This window comes from Juglans microcarpa x Juglans regia, chromosome 6S (genome assembly GCF_004785595.1).
Source record: "Juglans microcarpa x Juglans regia isolate MS1-56 chromosome 6S, Jm3101_v1.0, whole genome shotgun sequence".
Taxonomy (NCBI): Eukaryota; Viridiplantae; Streptophyta; class Magnoliopsida; order Fagales; family Juglandaceae; genus Juglans; species Juglans microcarpa x Juglans regia.
Window position 1 is genome coordinate 1,937,161 of NC_054605.1, and position 20,821 is coordinate 1,957,981.

Below are 20,821 nucleotides of genomic sequence, written 5' to 3' on the forward strand. Positions count from 1 at the left end.
AGAACAACTTTGATGTAGATTTCTTTCCCTGCCTGGGATAAAACCTTGACTCTGTGAGAACTAGTTCTCAATCTTACATTGTCTAGAATACTCTTGAAAGAGTTATATCGAGCCTTTCCAACCACAGAGGGCAGTCCAAGTTATTTTTCATATGATGTAGCAGACCTCATACCCGCAATTGAGATGATATACCTCTGGGTAGCCTGAATTGTATTCTTGCTAAACATGATTGAAGTTTTCTCAAGATTAAGCCTTTGTCCCTAGGCTAACTCATACACTCTTAGTAGACTGAGTAATCTACTCCATTCAAACGCATTGGCCTTGCAAAAAAGCAAGTTGTCATCAGCAAAAAATAGATTGGAAACACTTATTTGTCCTTTTGCTATTGGAACACCATGAATTAGGCCCTTGGCTTCAGCTTGATTAATCAGGTTGCGAAAGTGCCTCAACACACAAAATGAAGAGATAAGGCGAGAAAGGGTCACCTTGTCTTATACCTCTTATTGTGTGGATAGGTTCTTGGGGTATGCCATTCACCAAAAGTTCATAAGAAGCTGTCTCAATGCACTGCATTACAAGTTCCACCCATTGATTGCAGAACCCCAGCTTAAGCAGTACAACTCTAAGAAAATTCCGCTTAATTCTGTCATAGGACTTGCTCATGTCAAGTTTCAGGGCCATGTAGCCCTCCTTCCCTGCCATTTTACACTTCATAGTGTGTAGGGCCTTGAAAGCCACTATGATATTGTCAAAAATGAGTCTGTTAGGCACAAAAGCAAACTGAGTGCATGAGATTATATGAGGCAGGAATTTTTTAAGCCTATTGGATACCACCTTTGAAACTAGTTTATAGAGAACATTACACAAAGAGATTGGTCTAAACTTAGTCACCTTGGTAGGGGCCCTTTTCTTTGGAATTAGAGTGATAAAAGTGTTGTTGATCTCATCGATACTCCCTTTGGAATTTAGAACCAGTAAGACTACATCACATACATAAGCTCCAATGATTGGCTAGTGTTTTTGGTATAAAACTCCAGGAAAACCATCTGGACCTGGGGAGCTAAGTCCCTCCATTTGGAAAAGGGCATCCTCCACTTCTTGTTGAGAATAAGGCCTTGTGAGTGCCTCATTTTGATCTGCTATGACTTGAGAGTTCAGGGATGCTAAGCATTCAGTTATGTTCTCTAGATTTGAGGTAGAGAAGAGATCATTGTAGTAGCTTTGGAAAAAAGCACTAATTCCTTCTTTGGAGTGATCTTCCTGGCCAGAATCATCCACCAATTTATTAATAACATTAGTTTTCCTCCTTTGGGAAGCACATTGATGGAAAAACTTGGTGTTCTTGTCTCCCTCCTTTAACCCTTTTTATTTGGCCCGATACTTCCACCTGAGGTTTTCTTCCTCAAGAAGTCTGTTTGCTGCTCTTTGTGCTTGCCTAATGGCACCATCGAGATGTCCTCTATTCTGATTTTGAAGCTCATTTAATAGAGTTATTTGAGCCTTCAATTCTTCCTGAGTCTTGCCTACATCCACCTTCCTCCAATTCAGCAATTTCTGTTTGCATCCTGTCAATCCCTCATCTACCTTCTTCACTTGGTTTTCTGCCTGTCTGGGCTGATTCCATGCTTCCTCAACCACCTTATAGTAGTCCTCTCTAAGTGTCCAGCTTGCAAGGCTTTTTAGACCTTGAGATGAAAGCTTGACTCCCATCTAGGGTGATAAGGAGTGGGTAGTGATCTGAGCTTTAAGCTAGGAGTGTGAATACCCTTGAATTAGGATAGGATTCAAACCATGTGAAATTACATAAGGATCTATCAAGGCTCTCTTTAAGGAATGCCCCTTCAAATCTTCCATTAGACCAAGTGAATTTATTACCAATGAAGCCTATATCACATAATCCACATGCATCAACAGTATTCCTGAAGGACTCGATCTGGTTGTGGGGTCTGAGAGGGCCCCCACATTTTTCTCCAAAACTGAGCACCTCATTAAAGTCCCCCACACATAACCACCCTTCATGATTCGGTGGTGTAAGGTTTCATAATAACTGCCAGCTTTCCTTCCTTTGTGTTGTATTGGGGGAGCCATAAAAACCTGTAAGTAGCCAATCCTCGCCCCCCCCCCCCCCCCCCCCCAACTCCCTTGACCATTAGGGAAATATGGTTTTGAGTCTATGAGTGAACAATTGCCTAAAATTCCTCCTTCCAGAGGAAAGCAATCCCTCCATTTAAACCTTTGCAATCTACTACAAAGTTGTTTTCAAACCTCAGAGCCATTTTGATACTTTCAACTTTTGAGCCTTTTACACTTTGTTTCCATCAAGAAAACAAAGGATGGGATCTTTTGGTGCACCATTTGATGCATATCTTGAACTGTCTGGGGGTTCCCAAGCCCCCAACAATTCCAGCTTGTGCCATTCATTGCGATTGGTGGGGCTGTTCAACAGCCTCCACCAGATTTACATTGTGCAAGGTATTATTGACTCTTACCTCAAAATTAACTCTTTTATCCTTTTTCTGTTCATCACAAGCTGGAATAGGGCTAGTAGCTCTCTTTGTATTGTTAGAGAAACCAAAGGAAAGGCTCTCAAAACATAAGTTCCTTACCCTTCTCTTCCATGACGCCCTTGCCTTAAATTGTTTCATAACTTTGACTTGATCAATAAAAAATTGGTCTAGGGAGTTTATATGTGATACCAGGTCCTTTGATACTTGATGGTCCTTTTCAGTGATATTTACCTTGATGGTGTCGAGATAGGACTGGTATCCACAGGGTCGACCTTTCTAAGGTCAATGGCTTCCACTCCTAGCATATCACTGGGCCCCTTTAAAGGGGATAAACAGACTACTGCTTTTTTACTTTGCTTTTCTCCACATTCTATTTCGAGTAACTGTCTTGGTGTTGACAAGTCCTATGATTCCTGCAGGTTGGTCTGAGCAGCCACTTTTGCCTTGTCATTAAAAAAGTCCCTAGTAGAGACCTGACATTCCTCCTTGACTTCTGTTTTACCACTTTGAGATTCATTACTGACCTCCCTTCCTTCCTTCCATGGATGATCTTGAGTATGGCCCTCTTGAGAAGCCCCTTCACCATATTTTTTATATTGCAAACCACCATCCTTGGCAACTGGGGCTCTGAGCCATGTCCCATATTGTTGCTTACCATCCCCATTTGGTGCACTAGTGCAGACCTTCTGAGAATGCTTGATGACACCACACTTAAACCATACTGAGGGTAGTCTCTCATATTTGAAGTGAATCCATGACTTCTTCCCCTCCACCGTAAGGAATGTGCCCCTTGGTAGTGCTTTGGTGATGTTGATTTCTACCCTTATTCTCAAGAACCTACCCCAGCTTATTCCTCTTTCATCTGCATGGACCTTTAAAACCCTCCCCACACTGCTACCGATTTGGAAACCAGTTTCTTGGTTCATATAGTTGAAAGGCATATTGTAAGCTTGGAGCCAAAACTTCTCTTTGTTGAAGGCCACCTCATTAATGGACATGGATCCCTCATAAGGTTGGATACACAAAAGCCAGTAATCAAAGGACCGTGGTCTGCCCTTTATCACTAGAAACATATCCTGCTCAGTGTTGAACTCAATAAGGTATTTGTTCATGCCGACTTCAGTGAACTAAATCCAACTCTCACACTTCCAAACTTTGGCCATAGTACTCTTAAAAGCTTCCTTATTAACAGGTTTTTCTGCTACTATCATCTGTAACAGACAGAAATGATTTTGGTTCCCTGTTTTTGTCTTCACGAGGGATGGTAGCATCACCCCCTCCTTCTCCTTCTCAGTGAGACTCAGCCTTTCCCATTGTCTGGACAATTCTTCATCCATGACCACCACTTCAGTCTAGTGAGGACTAGTAGAAGGGACTAACTCTATTCTAGAGAGAAAACCTCACTGGAAAGAGAGGACTGGTTGGGACTTTTGTGTCTGATGCTATCTCAGATATGAATGGAAGCTCACATAGACCACATTTTTCAAATTTACTTACCAAAGATAACGCATTTGTTGCCCAATTTATTTTGGAACTTGGCTATCTCTAATGTAATCTAGCGATTGGGGTAAAAGAAATCTAATACTATCTTTGTGCTTGAAGTAAATGGAGGAAAGCTTGCAAGTTTCATAGAAGATGTGATTGGTGAAGACTGAAGACTTTAGAAAGTATTATTGGTTTCAAAGTTTAATGTTTCATAATTTATAAGCATTGTTAATTGGTTATATTATATTTAATTTGTTGATTTGAAATTTAATATACCATAATGTATCTGAGGAGGCTCTTGATTTAACTTTGTATTTTATTGTTAATATGTTATATTTTAAAGTTTCTATTTATTTTAAGTATGTTATACTTTATTTAGAAAATTTTAAAAATTCACCCATCTCAATCTGAGTCGAACTAAATTGGAGTTCATATTTCACGTAAACGAGTTGAGCGCGAACAAATTTTTGGGTTCGGCATATAACCGAGCTTAGCCCAAACACGTTAGTATTTTAAATGAGACAAGTTCGGACATCATATGCTTGCTCAAACTCGACTCGAATACAGCTCTATGGAAGAGTCGCATATGACATCTCAATAAGATCTTAATTTTTTTTAAATTCTCAAAGCAATTGTGTGAGATTTGAGATACATTTCCCATGCAACCCTAAACTCTTTTTGAATGTGATCATCACTATACAATGGCACAATGTAAACAAGTATATGTTTCAAAAAAAAAAAAAATGCAAACAAGTATAGATAATGCAAAACTCCGTTTTCATAATACAAACTTTAAGCACTTCGTCTAATTAGGCATCGATAAGCACTTTATTTAATTAGGCATCGAAGAGTTCCATGCCAAGTCCTCGGCATCTAGATTTTTTCATCTTCTTTGGTTTTGCCGGTGATAGCAAAATAAGATTATTAGGCTCAAACAGTTCCATCGACAAGGGAAATTGAAAATTTTGACAATTTCACGATCATATTAGAAAGTAAAAGAGGAATAACTTTTGAAAATAAAAACTATTTCTTTTTATTTTATTTTTATATTCCACGATACGAAACCGTAACTTGAAAAACTTGGGAGGGTTGGACTTGAGAGAAAGAGGTTAGGCATGGGCTTAGTGGGTTGGGTTGGTTTCCGGCGTGCCGGGACCGCAACCCAAACATAAATGCGGGTCAAGTTAAAACTCCAGGAAACGTTGCCCGTTACGGTGCATCACCTTAAAAGCCTCTCTCATCTTTATAGATGTTATATCCTTGTTCTGTCGTTCATCGTTAGCCGGTTGCAACTATGGCGGTAGGCACTATGTTATCTATCGCTGGCACAGGAGCCGGCACCGCAACTGAGTTTTTCGGCGAGTTCCGGCATCTGTGCCGTGTTGAATCGAAGTTCCGTCAAAGACCCAAAAGGATTTCTGTGTGCAAATGCATGGATGGGAATAATTTTTCCCACCACAATTGCATTTGGAGGGTACCCAGTACCAGAAAATTTAATTTCAAGACAAGGGACTCGTATTTGGTTATGGCAATTGGCAAAGAGGTAAGAGATAACGTTTTTTCCCCATTTCCCCTCCCCTCGTTGTTTTCATTCCAGTCTGTTTTGGTTTTGTCTACTTTGGTTCGAAAGTAATACGTTTGGTTGATAACGTTTTGGGTTGTGGGATATGGGAACTCCACTCGGCTCAGCTTTGTTAAGTAGTGGTTCTATTTCTATTTTGTTTGCTAGTTTGAGTTATATAAACTTTGTTCGGGTGCTGTGAAAACTGAGGAAAGCTTAGAAAAATGTTTTATGGATCTGGGCTCTAATGTTGTTCTATGTTTTAGTTGTCGGAAAATAGTTTGATGATGCACAATTTTTGTAGTTCTCGAACGTATCTAATCTAAAATATAACAATAACAGGCAACACTAGTCTATCCACCTTATTATCGTCAAGCATAAAAATTGTTTAAGAGCACGTAAGGGACTCACAAAGCATAGAATCACGTGAAAGAGTTGCCCTTAACCGTTCAATTCATGCCTCCTGGACTCCTTGACTTGGAGCGAACTATATCTCGACTCACAGCTCCCCAGGATTAGACTAAACCCAACTTCCTCCGCAAAGCCGCTTTCCTTACGCGAAGGATGGACAAACTTTATAATCATTCGTTTTGTGTGACAGCAAGAGAGTTTATCAGTGGCGGTTGCTGGATATAGGGTGGATACTATAGCTGAGTTATAGTGTTTCGGGAAGGAGAAAGAATTGAGTAAAGTTTCTCTCTGATCTGGAGTGCCCTAGGCTTTAATAAACAGGTTGGACCAGAGTCTAACTGTCCAAAATCAATGGTAATAAATGGCTAATCCGCCAAGGCTCAAATCTGATGAAAGAAAAAGAGGCAAATAACTCAGTGGTTGTAAACGGCTGATCCGGCTAAGGGTTGATTGAGAGAGGTGCATAACTTGGTCAGATGGGAAAATAAGGCAGTTTTCATTAGTGTGAAAGATATCTTAGTTTCTATGCAAACCTATCCTCCAAGGAGTAAAATTCGCTAAAATGGTTTATTGTTTGAGCTTTGGCTGTGTTATGCCACTCAAGTGTGGTCCGAGGACTGGCATTGACTATTTTCCCCAAGTAATGAAAGATCTGAACAAGTTCCATCGTGATTATGGCCAGTGGGTTCAAGGTTGGAGATCATGACACTTGTCATCTATCATTAGGAGAAAGATCACTCAAAGAAACAATTTAGTCTTATCGAGGAAAATGTTGCGGCCAAAGTTTACATCTTGGGTAGAGTCCCACTTATTTGTCTTCACTTAACTCTTTGAGTCAACAATCGTCGAGAATTTTCCCCAATAGTGGTTGTCAAGGAAGGCCGATGCCATTGGTTTATTTCCTTGATGCCACCCAAGTCTCAATGCACAATACATACATAACACATATGTAGGAATATTTAGGTCATGTTTGAGTAATGAGATGAGATGAGAATTCTATAATTAAACTTTTTTTTTTTTTTTTTTTTTTTTTTTTAATCGTTAAAAAAATTTTTGTTAATCGTAAGAATAGGCATAAGCCCAAGTATACAAGATATACACGAGCATCGCCTGAGCATACTAGAATTTTGTGAATAGTAGTGAAATGGTCTGAGTTAAGATGTTTTATTGGGTTTTGGGAAAGAAGCGAGAAAAAGTTAAATAAAAATATTATAAAGTTAAAATATTGTTTGAATATAATATTTAATATTATTTTTGTTTTGAAATTTGAAAACTTTGTATTGTTTTTTGTGTTTTGTTTGGAAGTTTAGGAAAGTTGTAATGATTGGGTAATAATTAGATGAAAAAGTTGAAGATTTGAAATTGAAAAGTATTTTGTGTTTGAGTGATGTTTAGGAAGGAAATTATGAAAATTTTTGAGATCATCTCATCTCATCGAAGTGCCCAAAAATAGCCTTAGTAACTAGGAAGGTAATGAACTCTAACACATGCAGAGTTAATTTAGAGAAAATGAATGGCAGAAGTGGTGGATTCCTTTGGTTTTGACTTTTTTATTTGTCCCTAAAATTTTTGTCCTCTACACCCCCCTCCTTCAATTACTTTCATACTGCTCAGATTCTTTATTTTTTCGTTAGTGGTAGGGGAGGTGGGAGAATGATGTTTGATGTTTTAACCAAGGATGTTTGATTAAAATATTTGTTTTCAATGCTAAAAGTTTTTCTTGTTTTAAGTACCTGGACACCATTGAGGTAATTGTTTGCATCACTGACCTGAGTAATATATTTTGCAGAATGTAAGTGAAGATACAGATGATACATATGATGACTTGTTTAATAAATTTGGAAAGGTGGTGTTCAGGAGAAAAGACCAAAAGCCTCACAGTGAAGAGGTTGATGATGATGCTGAAAGCTTATCATGTAAGGTCATTTTGCAGTCAATTTGAAATTAAGATTCCGACCAGTGTCATTAATGACATAATGTTGACCCATCTCGTCCAATTTTGGACCCCATAATCCATCCTGGCCCATATCTCTTTTCGTCCTAGTTTAAGAGTGCTCCATGCCGGATTACTGCATTACACATATGGAAGTTTCCCACTAAAAAATGAAAAACAAAACAGAAGCTCTTGTGCAAATCTTTTTAAAAAATTATTGTGTATTGAAAATTGTATTTTTTGTACCTCCAGCATGAAGTTCAAACTACTGCCAACTTGTAATGATTGTTACACTACCTGGGTTACCAATTCTGAATTCCCTCCTATTCTTGCTCCTCAACCCCCCCCTGGGGGGATATATTACTGTAACGCCCCAATGAAAGGCCCAAACCACATGGCCTATACTCCAAAAGGACTAGTCAATGATATAATTGGAGTCCCATTGAAACCTTATAAAGAGTAAGAACTTTTCATTCCCAAGCAATGTGAGAACCCATACACCACCCACCCTTATCTATATCATATGGGGTATCACAATCTACCTCCCTTAAATTCCCGACGTCCTCGTCGGGCCTGTCCATTGTAGGTGGCATGACTCAAGTTTCACATTTCTGGTTGAGATAGGCTCTGATACCATTTGTAACGCCTCAATGGAAGGCCCAAACCACATGGCCTATACTCCAAAAGGACTAGTCACTAATATAATTGGAGCCTCATTGGAACCTTATAAAGAGTAAGAACTTTTCATTCCCAAGCAATGTGAGAACCCATACACCACCCACCCTTATCTATATCATATGGGATATCACAATCACCCTCTCCAGGGACATATTCTGCCCCTATGCATAAATTCACGTATATACTCAAAACTCCTAAACTTAAAACCTGGGAAATGTAATTCAAGTAGCTAATCTGAATTAATTTGTGAGGGCCTTGAAGAGTTTTGTTTTGTTAAGAGGCCTTGTACAATTGCTATGGAAAGTACCGAGTCCCTTTTAATTCTATAATTATTCAGCACAAGATTTTTCTAGGATACGGGATTCTCTGAAATCACTTAGTGATCTCCAATTGGAGAATGAGGATGATTTGATTTCTTACACTCTGGAAATTCATGATACCGTAAAGTTCTCTAAGTTTTTCTTGCACAGATAGATCATGTGCTTATTACTAAAATCTGAAAGCAGAAAGAAACCATAGAACCCAAGTAATACCAACTTAAGCCAATATATATATATATAAAGGATACCAACTTAAATCTGTTTCCGGCCATCTCTGTAGTTGCTGTGGCTATGGCCAAGGTTGCCAGCGAGGTCAAGGCAGCTGATATAAAGGTCCTCTTTGTGAAGCCTCTTGTGTATTGGACTCGATTTTTTATCATTGCCACAGCATTTTCTCGCCCTCAGATTGATGCTATTGGGTATGACTCCAACTTTGATGATGATCTTCATATTTTGGTTGGAGAGCCTAATTATGGTTCAGTGTGTTGTACCAATGCTTGAATTGATATTTTTGTGTCAAACCGCAAATCAGGTCAAAAATAAGAGATCTAGCTGAGAAGAAGTATGGGAAAGTTCCATCTGGGGACTCAAAACCCAACTCATGGACCTTGTTGGACTTTGGTAAGGGATTTTGCATTCTAATCCAGTTCTCATCTGTTCTAATGTTAAGTTAAAAGAAAGAAATTTTCATTTTTCTTTTGGTTGTGACCATTGGCCTTAACACCCTTTAGTCAGTGTGGAGGATGTAATCTGTAATCACATTTCATTGACCTTTTGTTACCTTTTGCATTTTTTCCTTCGCCATGATGAAGTCACCTGTGACAGTTGTGGCTAGTCGCAACACCTATTCCCACATTGGGAATAAGAATAACCCATATGGAGTGTGGGATTATGAATTACCGAGGAAGTGGATAGGTTATAAAGCTTGTCGTGGGTGCTAAAGTCCCCACTTTAGCTACTTACTCAGTGAAACTGAACTTTATTAGGTTCTTAGGAAGGTTCAAATTGACTAATATTTGTGGGTTTGTAGTGCAGATGTGGCTAGTGCTCTCCCTCAATGGTTATTGAAGCCACCTAGAAAGACCAGCCATGTGATGCTGAAATACTGCATGACATGACTTAACTAAGGATGTCAAGAATTTAAGAAGAGGAGAAGTTTGTAACACTGTTCAGTCCCATCCTAGCACTAAAAGCAAACAGCTGCCCATTCCCATATTGGGAATACGAATAACCCAAATAGAGTGAATAGGTTATGAAGGTAGTCAGTGGGTGTTAAGTCCCACATTGGCCACTTGCTAGGTGAAACCGAATTGCCAAGTGATTTTAGGGTAGCTTCAAATTGGCTAGTTTTTTTGGGGTTATAGTGCAAATTGACTAGTGCTTTCCCTGATTATTACACATAATTCACAAGAATCACGGCTATTACATTTGAAGTCATGACCAAAAAATTAATATTTTTTAGCGAATATGAAAGTGACTTGCTTTCTCGAAGTTTGCAAGTCAGCCCACAGGCTCTGTATCCCTTTCTTTGGGCTTGCTTTAATTTGGTGTTTTTGGTGGTGATTAATTACACTGTCAGACTTGGTTCACAATTCATTACTCATTCATAGGGAACTGAGATTTATCTTATTAGGAGGGCCTATTTTCTATTATTTATTAATGCAATCTTTCCTTTAAACTCTCCTGCTCCAATATAATCAAATATAAAAGATTTTGGTTCTTTCTGAGTCTTCTATAAAAAAATTTGACATCCTGTTCCGTTCATTAGTAAGCTGAACACTAAGATGCCATTTCTGGTTGTTATGCAAACTCCAACTATTTTAATTTACTTCACTTGGACAGGTAGCGGCCTGAAGCTTACTTTACAGTTTTGAAATCTAAAATTGATTGGGTAGTGGAAAATAAATCTAAAATTGATTGGGTAGTGGAAAATATACTTTGCGCCCCTTAACTGATTTCAGGTTACATTGTGGTGTATAAACTATCGAAGTTGAGACATTGCCCTGTTAATTTTATTTTTATTGGCACCGGATATCTAGAACAAAGTCCCGACTAATCTCAATGGTGCATCGCCCATCAGTGAAGAGTTTCCTACAAGTGCACCTTGGGTAATATAAGGAGAAATTTCCTCAGTCCAATGAGCTCTAGAAATTGTTTGCACCCAAGGGTTCGACCCTTAGAGCTGGAGGGAGCTTACCACCACGACCAAGGCTCTTACCACTTGAGCCAACCCTTAGGGTTGACACTATTAAAGGCACTATTAAATTACTAGAGGTTACAATACACCCTACTTAAAATCTAACTGTCAAGAATGTGTCATGCTATTTATTTTTTGCCACCTTAACAATCAAAACTAAGCAAATCCGACAGTTAATTAGGTTATATTTCCTATTTTTTGTTACCGTAATGGTTAAAATTCGAGTAAATGTACTACTTAACAAAAAAGTTGTAGTTAGAGGGTGCAATGTCTCAACTTTGATAGTTTAGGTATCACATTGCAAGTTAGAATATGTTTGGGGGGCTGCATGTTTTTCCCCTTTTGTCCAACTATTAAATTTTTCCACACAATTCCCTAACAATTAAAGTTTAGACAATCTGCAGTTGATCAAAACTCTTCAGTTTCAGTTTTCAGTCTCTATGTCCAGTTACTTTCCTAAAGTATTTGCGCTTGATATTCCAAGTCCAACCAATAAATACAATCAAAGTTTATGGGATTGATTCTTGGGGAAAATGCACTTGGTACTTCTAAACTAACTGGAAAAGCATGAAATGTGATATCTTAAAAAGTAGTTGATGTCCCAAAAGTAGTTGATGTGGGACATTCCTGATCTGTCAGACCTTAGTGCACATTGTAATTTTTTAGTAGTTTGAGAGGGCATTGTCTCAAGTTTTGTAGTTTAGGTACACCGTATTGCAAAGTAGGTACCAGTTTGGAGGTGCAAAATATATGCTCTCTTTGATTATGTGCAGTGAACGGTTTTGTGAATGCATGATCACGTATGCAACAATCAAATGACATGACTCACCTAATATGGACCTAAACATAATTTTTATATGTTCTTCAATCTAAGAAATATGTGTGCATATAACAGATGTAATAGTCATATGGTAAATTAGCCAGCCTTTTGAGATCAGCAACCTTTAGTTTTCCCTTTTGATGGAAAGCAATGAATTGAATGTATGCTCTGGAAATAAATGCACTTATCATGTTCTATCACTGACTTTCTCTTGCTGTCAGTTTGCCAACTAAGACCTAATAGGGCTTTAACTTGAATGCCTTTGATTGGAACATGAACATGTACATTACATATGTATGTTTGATGTTTCCATTCTTTTTTAATGAACATGATTTATGCATTATTTACTTAGTTCCCTAGTGAGTAATGTAAATGTGTATAAGTTTCAAGTTATCCTTAAGATTATTTGGGATATTGATAGGCTTGCTACAACTGGGAAAATAGGTCTGCCATGGATTTTCTTTTCTTCTTTTCTTCCTCTTGGTTCAGTTCTTGTTGCCTCCTGCCATTGATTCAATTGCTGAGTGCTTTTTGTCATGGAGTTGTTTATACTTGTAACAGTTATGTTGTATTGTTCTTGGTGTTGTCAGGTGACGTAGTAATCCATATATTTCTTCCTCAACAAAGAGCTTTCTACAACTTGGAAGAATTTTACGGTAATGCAACATCCATTGAGCTGCCTTTTGAAAACCAACCGCCATTTCGTAGTTGAAACGTTTCTAATTTTATTAAATTATTAAAGGGTCCATTTTAGTTGCTGCAACTTCCAGCTCTTTGTAAAGACCCCTTCATATTTTAAAAGTCGGCATTATTTATATTTCGTCCGACTCCGATTCATGTACAATATGTCTTTGTAGTTTGTATTGCAATCCATTAGGAAAAAAAAAAAAAAAAAATCAGAGAAATTGTCTTTGTCTTGCATGATAAATAAGAGTAATGCATGCAGTTCTGGGGGTGTAAAGTTCTGCACACTTTTGAAAAAAAAAAATAGTCTACTATTAAAAAATAATTTTTTCATGTGGATTCTAGATTTCTTCACTTTTTTGGATTTGTACACCATAAGACTGTAAATATCATTTCTCTATATACATAAAGAGAGTATATAAAAATAAACTCACAAATTGATGTGGCTTTATGTGATCTGTTAGATCTATTTTATAATAAAAATAAATTTATAATCTGACATACTGCATCAAATCGCATCAAATTTTGAGTTTACTTTATATAATTTCTTTGCTGTTAAAATATTTATGAAAGAATAAACATGACACTAACACAATTACAAAGAATAAAAAACACGACATTATAATAAAAAAATGGAAAAAAAAAAACACTAAAATCCGTAAACTACCAACGAATTTGTAATTGCACCCAAATCATTAATTATGACAATTGCCATCTCAAACTATAAAAAATGTATAGTCTACTACCCCTCCATGCAAGAGTCTAATATGGCCTAAGATTACAAAGAGACTGTCATCCACAAGACTTAGGCTGATTTGGATTCAGAGATGAGATGAGATGAGATGGTTTTATATGAAAGATAAAAATTGAAAAATATATTTTTAGAATATTATTTTTTTAATATTATTATTGTTTTGAAATTTGAAAAAGTTGAATTGTTTATTATATTTTGTATGAGAATTTAAAAAAATTATAATGATGAGATAAAATAAAGTGAAATGAAACATTTTCTAAATCCAAATGGGCTGAAGTTGTTGGTTAGAAAGGGCAATGAAGTCCTCGTCAGAAGGAGCAAACCCCCCACGGCTTTTTTCATCCATGAAACTATTCGCATGAAGTGCTTAAGAATCAAATCCTTGAAACTATTCGCAGAGGAAACTATTGCAGAGGGTCGAGATTCCTTTGTTTTTGGCTTATTATGGTAGAGGAACCATCAATAGTGCTGAACTTAGTCCAGAGGTTTTTCTATGTGAAGTTTGCATCTGACTCAGATTTCAGTTGCGTATTATATGGAAATGGAATGTGAGATGTGTGGAGGATATCTGTTGCGTGAAACTTTGCTTGAATATATTGTTTGGTTTTGACTCATGTCTTGTTTTACTGTGTTTAGCAAACCATTAGAAATGTCAAATCAGAAACAAACAGGCGTCACTTGACAAGCAACCTGTATAAAAATGTAAAAATATTAGAAAATTTTATAAAATATATATTTCAAATTTTATAAAGCATATCAACAATAATGAAAATTAAATAAAAGGTTCTAAAACTTCAAAATAATTAAAAAAAAAAACGACTCGAAAAGCTATAAAACACCACAAAAATGAGGAATCTTAAGCAAAAAAAGACTTAATTTTTATAGCGATTACAAAACCGGGCCACCACTAGCAAAAAACTTTGTTTTGAAAATATAAATACAAAAAAATAAAAATAAAAAAGTTAAAATAAAAAGGAAAGGCCAAGGGGACGAGGCCACCCATTATCAAAACAGTGTGTCACAAGGGATCTCAAAAGGCCCTTAAAAAGCCACCCGTCAACCAAAGTTCCCTCAAAAGGCCCAGACCCAGAAAAGAGTAAGCTTACCCACAAAGGCGGAAGTGTATCCTAAAGAATAAGGGACATGCAGACGCAGGAAAGCAAAGGATCCAAGCTAACTAACTGTAACCCCCATATATAATTTAGCAAATTATTATTACTATCAAGAATAATGTTACGTGCAATCGTAAAGTATGCAAGTATCGTATAGTCATTTTAAAAAAGAATGAGATTTACTATTAAAAAATTATTATTATTTTCATGTGGGTCAAGTATATATTCACTAATAAATTGTGCATTCAATAAATTGTGCATTCGAACTAATAAATTTTTCAAACGACTTGTGTTCGAACAAAAATTATGTCTGTTTGAATAGAAATTTTATTTTCAGAAATTATATCCGTTCGAACGGGGTTTTGCACATAATTGTTGTTCGAACACTTAATTTATTGTTCGAACGTCCGTATTTCTCTTTTGTCATTCGAATGAGGTAGTTTCCGTTCGAATGTGTCTGTTTTGGTTCGAATGAAATTACAAATGGTAATTTACTGTTCGAACTTGTTATTTAGCATTCGAACTGTATTAATCATACAGATCAGAATTTAATTAAAAATATCATGTTAATATTACACAATTTGTAATTCAAACATCAATTGTTCAAATGTTTTGGAACATCATAATAGCAATTAAAGAAAAGATAAATTTGAAGACTATGGTGGTGGCATAGAGTTTTGGGACATCATTGACTAGAATTGTTCAAACATTTTTTGGTTATTCAAATGCATCCTCTCTTCTAATCTCGCCTCCAAATCCACGGCTTGATCTAATCGGGCCAGCAGCTCTTTTTTCTTGGACCTCAATCGTTCTATCTCAAGTGCTGCTTCCTCCAATTCCTTAGCCTTGTCGTCATTCGATTTGGCTCGAGAATAGGATGATGATGATGATGATGAGGATGGTTTTACGCAACGTCTTAAACCCCTCAAATATCCAAAACGTGATCCAAGAACTTGAGAAAGGATATGAGCATCATTGACAAATGATGTATCAGATGGATCCGCAGTAGTTTCATTAAGAGATATCATCTTGTCCTACAAAAACAAAAATATTATGTGACAATGAAACAAAAAAAAAACTTAAACTTACATAATTTGTCTCGGCTTCGGGACTGGCCCAAACACCATCACAATTTTTATGTGTTTTAGCATACAATTGGGTCAAATCATAGTCAGCGTGACTTTCTTCTTTCTGTAAAAGGAAAATCTATATTAGAACTTAAATAAGAAAATGTGTATTATATGTTAATATTTAACGGGCACTAAAATAACTTACCATTTTGTTAGACAAACGATGAAAAGATCGAGAACCTGCATGATGGTTTATCTTTAAATTTGATCTATTTGTTTTGTTTACAGTACTTCGTTGCTAAAAGAAAAAAATATTAGTCTATATATTTAATACATCTGTGATATATTATTAAAAAAAGATAGGCAGCGATATTACCTGATAAGCAGGATCTTCAAACATATCACAAACTTTCTCCCATTCGCTTGGTGGAATATTTTGGAATGGATTTTGGCGTGCCCCTATTGTAGTACTGAACTTTTTATAATGTGCATGGCATCGGCCTTTGTACCTCCGAAATGCATTCAACATCAGTTCCTCAAATGTTAATCGATACTCTCTTCGGCCAAAATTAAGCTCGAACTTATCCTTTCGAAAATTATAAACAATTACTATAAATACAAAATAAATAGAAAGTAACATGTTATATACTTAGTTGCTTGAGATGTAGGTTATTACCAAACAACGGTTTTTTATGTGGTCTTTCACATCTTGGGAAACTTTAGACCAAGAGGATGTAGAAATCAGTGCATACGTGCGAGTAAGTGTACCAACATAAGAAGCAAGCCATGCTACCGAATCGCCGAGCCACCGGTGTGATCACCAGGAATGTCAATTTTGATTTTACCAATTTTCCTTACTTTCTCTATGTAGACACCCCTCGTAGTGTCTCTACCTCGACACTTGTTTACAACAGTTATATATACAGCAATTAAAACATAACTTTTTAATTAAATTAATTTATTTTATAGATATATTACTTAAATTGAGCATAAAATATGATCTCTAATTTGATAAAATACCTTGTTCTGGGTCTGGTGATGTTGGCTCACTGTTGATGACAGGTGAACCACACGGGGAGTCAATAATGGATGAGGATGACACACGTGTTGCTTTGCATTTGGGAGGGATATCTATTTGAAATTGTAACAAATTATTATTCAAACAATTGTTAAAGATATTTACATGTTAATATTACTTAAAGAAATTCATGTTTGAAATTCATTCACTATCTGTTTTGCTGGACCAGTCGCCCTCATCATCACTAGACACTTCAGTTAATTCATCTTCTTCCGATATTTCACTCTCAATTACTTCGGGTTGAACATATTCTCTACGCAATGGAACCATATCATATTGGCTTAAATCAACAAATAGATTGATGCCTACTTCACTTTCTTGATATGCTTCTTCATTTGCTGTACTATCAACTTTTTCATGTAATTCGCCTGCCTCTGGAATGTAAACATTTCTTGGTGCAAACTTCTCCACTACCCGCCATGGGTTTCCGTACTCCGGATCATTTAAATAAAAAACTTGATTTGTTTGACAAGTGAGAACGAAATGATCGTCCTCATACCATGTGCAAGATGTATTGACACTCACAAAATAATCATCGTTACGTACTCCCAACCTAGGATTTGAGACATCCCGCCAATTACATTTAAACAACTAGACCATATATCCCCCCACATACTTTAACGCTGTGATATTTTCCACAATTTCGTAGAAATCAATGTTATCAACCCCATGGCTTCCTTCGACTACGACCCCACAATTTTGAGTTTTTCTATATATTTCTCTATCAGTTGTGTGAAATCTATATCCACGCACCAAACATTCTGAGTACTGGAAAGCCCGTCTGGACGGACCACATGCTAGAGTATACAGTTCTGGTGAGATTTCTGATGAATTTTCACTATATTTCAATGCAAATTATATTAATAAATATTATTATATACAAAAAAGTAGAGTTTAATGGTATGAAATTCGTATTATAAAATGGAGCTTAACAATAATACCGTATGTTCAAACCACAAGGCAAATTCCTCTTTGTGCGTCTTTTCTACTTCAGTTACACCATTCGAGCGAAGTAGTTGTATATGTTCGCTGTGCATGTTCATGTTCATGTTTAATTTGTATGAAATTATACTATATTATTATACATAAACTTAAAGATAATAGCGATTTAGAGAATCATCACTAACCTTAAGTACTAATCAATCTCTGCGCAGTTATTCAAGACATACCATTGAACTCTTTCAAACTCTTGCGAACATAGATCGTAACCACCTTGTGCGCTTATGGGACGCATGGTTTGGGAAAGTACAGTAAATGTCGATGAGACTCCCATCTCTCACCCACCTTCATAATTTCGGTTTGGTCTTGTAAATCTAGTATCAGCCTCACGAAAATACATTGAACAAAAGGTATGCCACTCATTATCAATATATGACTCTGCAATCGAACCTTCTGGATGAGTTTTATTCCTCACAGATCGCTTAAGTTTTCCAAAAAACCGTTCAATAGGATACATCCATCCATACTGAACAGGGCCAGCGAGTAAAGCCTCACGAGGTAGGTGCATAGCCAAATGAACCATTACATCAAAGAATGAAAGCGGGTACAAACTCTCCAATTTGCACAATATTACTGCAATGTCAGCTTCCATATTTAACAATGCATCAACTTTCAACGTTCTACTACAAATATCTCTGAAAAATCTCCCTAATTCTGTGAGAACTGTACTAACATCTCGAGTAAGCTTCCCATGCACACCAACCGGCAACAGACACTGCAGAAATATATGACAGTCGTGACTTTTAAAGCCAATTATCTTCCAATCAAGTGTTCGAACACATATTGTCATGTTTGAAGCATAACCATCGGGTAATTTGATTTTCATAAACCAATTACAAAATTTCTGTCTCTTATCATTTGAAAGTGTATACCATCTGATGGATATATAAGCTGACAATCCATTATCTTGCAAATGCAACTCCGGTCTGATCCCCATCTCCTTTAAGTCTTTACGAGAGTTAGCTGTATCTTTTGTCTTCCCTTCTATTGACATCAAAGTGCCCAATATATTCTCACATATATTTTTCTCGATGTGCATAACATCTAAATTGTGGCGTATTGTCAAGGTAGACCAATATGACAATTCAAAGAAAATACGTTTTTTAGTCTAATTCAACTCCACTGCTTGTCGCTTTCTCTTTCGAACTCTTGAATCTTTTCCAAATTTGTTTTCTGAAACATCTCTCAACTGGGCGATAATATCATTCACAGTCAACTCTGGCGGTGATGCCCTACGCTCAACCCTTCCATCAAACATCGCTCTATTTGTACGTCATCTATGATCATGTGGTAAATAACGACGATATGCCATAAAACATAATTTTCTACCATGACTCAACCATTGAGACTGTGTATCTTTATTGCAAACAGGACAAGCCATTTTACCTTTTGTGCTCCAACCAGACAAATTTCCATATGTAGGAAAATCATTTATTGTCTACATCACTGCAGCATGCATCTTAAACTCCCCCGATGAGGCTGCATCATATGTACTAACACCCTGATCCCACAACTCTTTCATCTCTGCAATCAGTGGTTGCAGATATACATCTAATTCATTCACTGGTGACCTTGGCCCTGGTATCAGTAGAGTCATCATAAAATATGGATCTTTCATACACTTCCAAGGTAGCAAGTTATAGGGCATTAATATGACAGGCCAAGTACTATGAGAAGTGCTCATGTTGCCAAATGGATTAAAACCATCCGTTACTAAACCAAGACGTACATTGCGAGGTTCTTCAGCAAACCATGAATACTCGACGTCAAATTTCTTCTATTGTAAGGAATCTGCAGGTTGCGAGAAAAAGTTTTCATTTTGGACTCTTTCTGTTTGATGCCAAGACATATCTTTAGCAGTCAACCGGGACATAAACAATCTTTAAAGTCGAGGAATCAACGGAAAATGCCTTAACACTTTATGGGGTACATTACGTTTATCGGATGTCCATCTTGACTCATGACACACTGGGCATGAGTCTAATTCTGCATATTGCTGCCAGTAGAGAGCACAATCATTTTTACAAGCGTGGATGATATTATAATCAAATCCTAACCCTCGCTTCAATTGCTTCGCTTCATAAAAATTACGGGGTACTACATTATCCTGAGGAAGAGCCTCTTTAAATAATTCTAGCAACATGTCGATGGCCTTGGTAGAAATACGACAAATAGACTTAATATGAAGCAACCTCACCATAAAAGACAACTTGCTATGACGAGTGCACCCCTCATACAACTCTCTCTGTGCATCCTCCCATAGTCTTGAAAAATTATCATTACTCTCAAATGATTGTGTAGATATTCCTTCTCCATCTCTCATCCCAAATATTCTTGCCCCCAGATCGCCTAACATCTCAGTCATATCCTGTCCATTATCATCATTGTCATCATAATCATTCACATTAATGTCATCTATGTCAATGTCGTTACCCTCCTCCATTTGATTGGTCTGACTGTTAAATCTAACTCATTTGGGAAATGGTTCGCCATTTAAGACTCAAGGTGAGTATTTAGGATCAATTTCATTTACAAATAAATGATCCTCCACTACCACCAAGTTATAAGAACTAAGATTTTTGCACTTCTTACACGGACATCTTATAAATCCTCGACTGTCAACACTTATGCTAGCAAACTCTATAAAAAATTGCACCCCTTGTGCATACTCCTTATAGTCTCGCCCAAGTCAATCTCCTAGTAGCATCTAACTTTTATCCATTGTATTTTCGTTACTTGTCGGATGTCTATCAAAAAATACAAAATTCATTGGATAAACACTATAAAAAAAATCCAACTTTTATAACGTAGTTGATCTTATCTCATTCGAGAGACTATTATCTATATCGCATATATACTCAGTCCTAAACTCTAATGTTAGTACAAATTTCTGCAGTACCCTACTATTCTCCAAGTATACTAGTCATGATAAGTCGTCAACCCTATTAATGGGCCGAGAAACTTACAGACCACATACCCGAAGAATGTAAGGAATTGCTGAACCAAAATTTTAATTGTCTAATACAAGATTTTAAACTGAATATATATGCCGTATAGATAATAGAATCACAAACTATCCACTTTCGACAATTCAAAAGTTGTACCCAAACATTCTTTAAGAGAAAATTTGGTCACAACTCTCGAACGGGTCTAATGTTTAAGTACATATAAAAATAACCATAAAATTCAAAACTATCTAACTCATAATACAA

At 36.7% G+C, this 20,821-nt stretch overlaps 1 protein-coding gene across 1 annotated transcript; it reads left to right on the forward strand.

Moving 5' to 3' along the window:
- Positions 1-5,219: 5,219 nt before the first annotated feature.
- LOC121236377 (protein Iojap, chloroplastic) lies at positions 5,220-12,817 on the forward strand. The gene is made up of 5 exons (XM_041132792.1): positions 5,220-5,535; positions 7,754-7,880; positions 9,176-9,314; positions 9,428-9,516; positions 12,503-12,817. Exons 1-5 carry the CDS (start codon positions 5,287-5,289, stop codon positions 12,622-12,624), a joined length of 726 nt encoding a protein of 241 aa, XP_040988726.1. The 5' UTR covers positions 5,220-5,286; the 3' UTR covers positions 12,625-12,817.
- Positions 12,818-20,821: the final 8,004 nt, after the last annotated feature.

What these genes read in the sequence shown, in the direction of transcription:
- LOC121236377 (XM_041132792.1), top strand. Translation starts at nt 5,287, where the DNA reads ATGGCGGTAGGCACTATGTTATCTATCGCTGGCACAGGAGCCGGCACC. An exon ending in TTATGGCAATTGGCAAAGAG is followed by an intron (nt 5,536 to 7,753) that starts GTAAGAGATAAC and finishes TATATTTTGCAG; the next exon opens with AATGTAAGTGAAGATACAGA. An exon ending in ATGGACCTTGTTGGACTTTG is followed by an intron (nt 9,517 to 12,502) that starts GTAAGGGATTTT and finishes TGGTGTTGTCAG; the next exon opens with GTGACGTAGTAATCCATATA.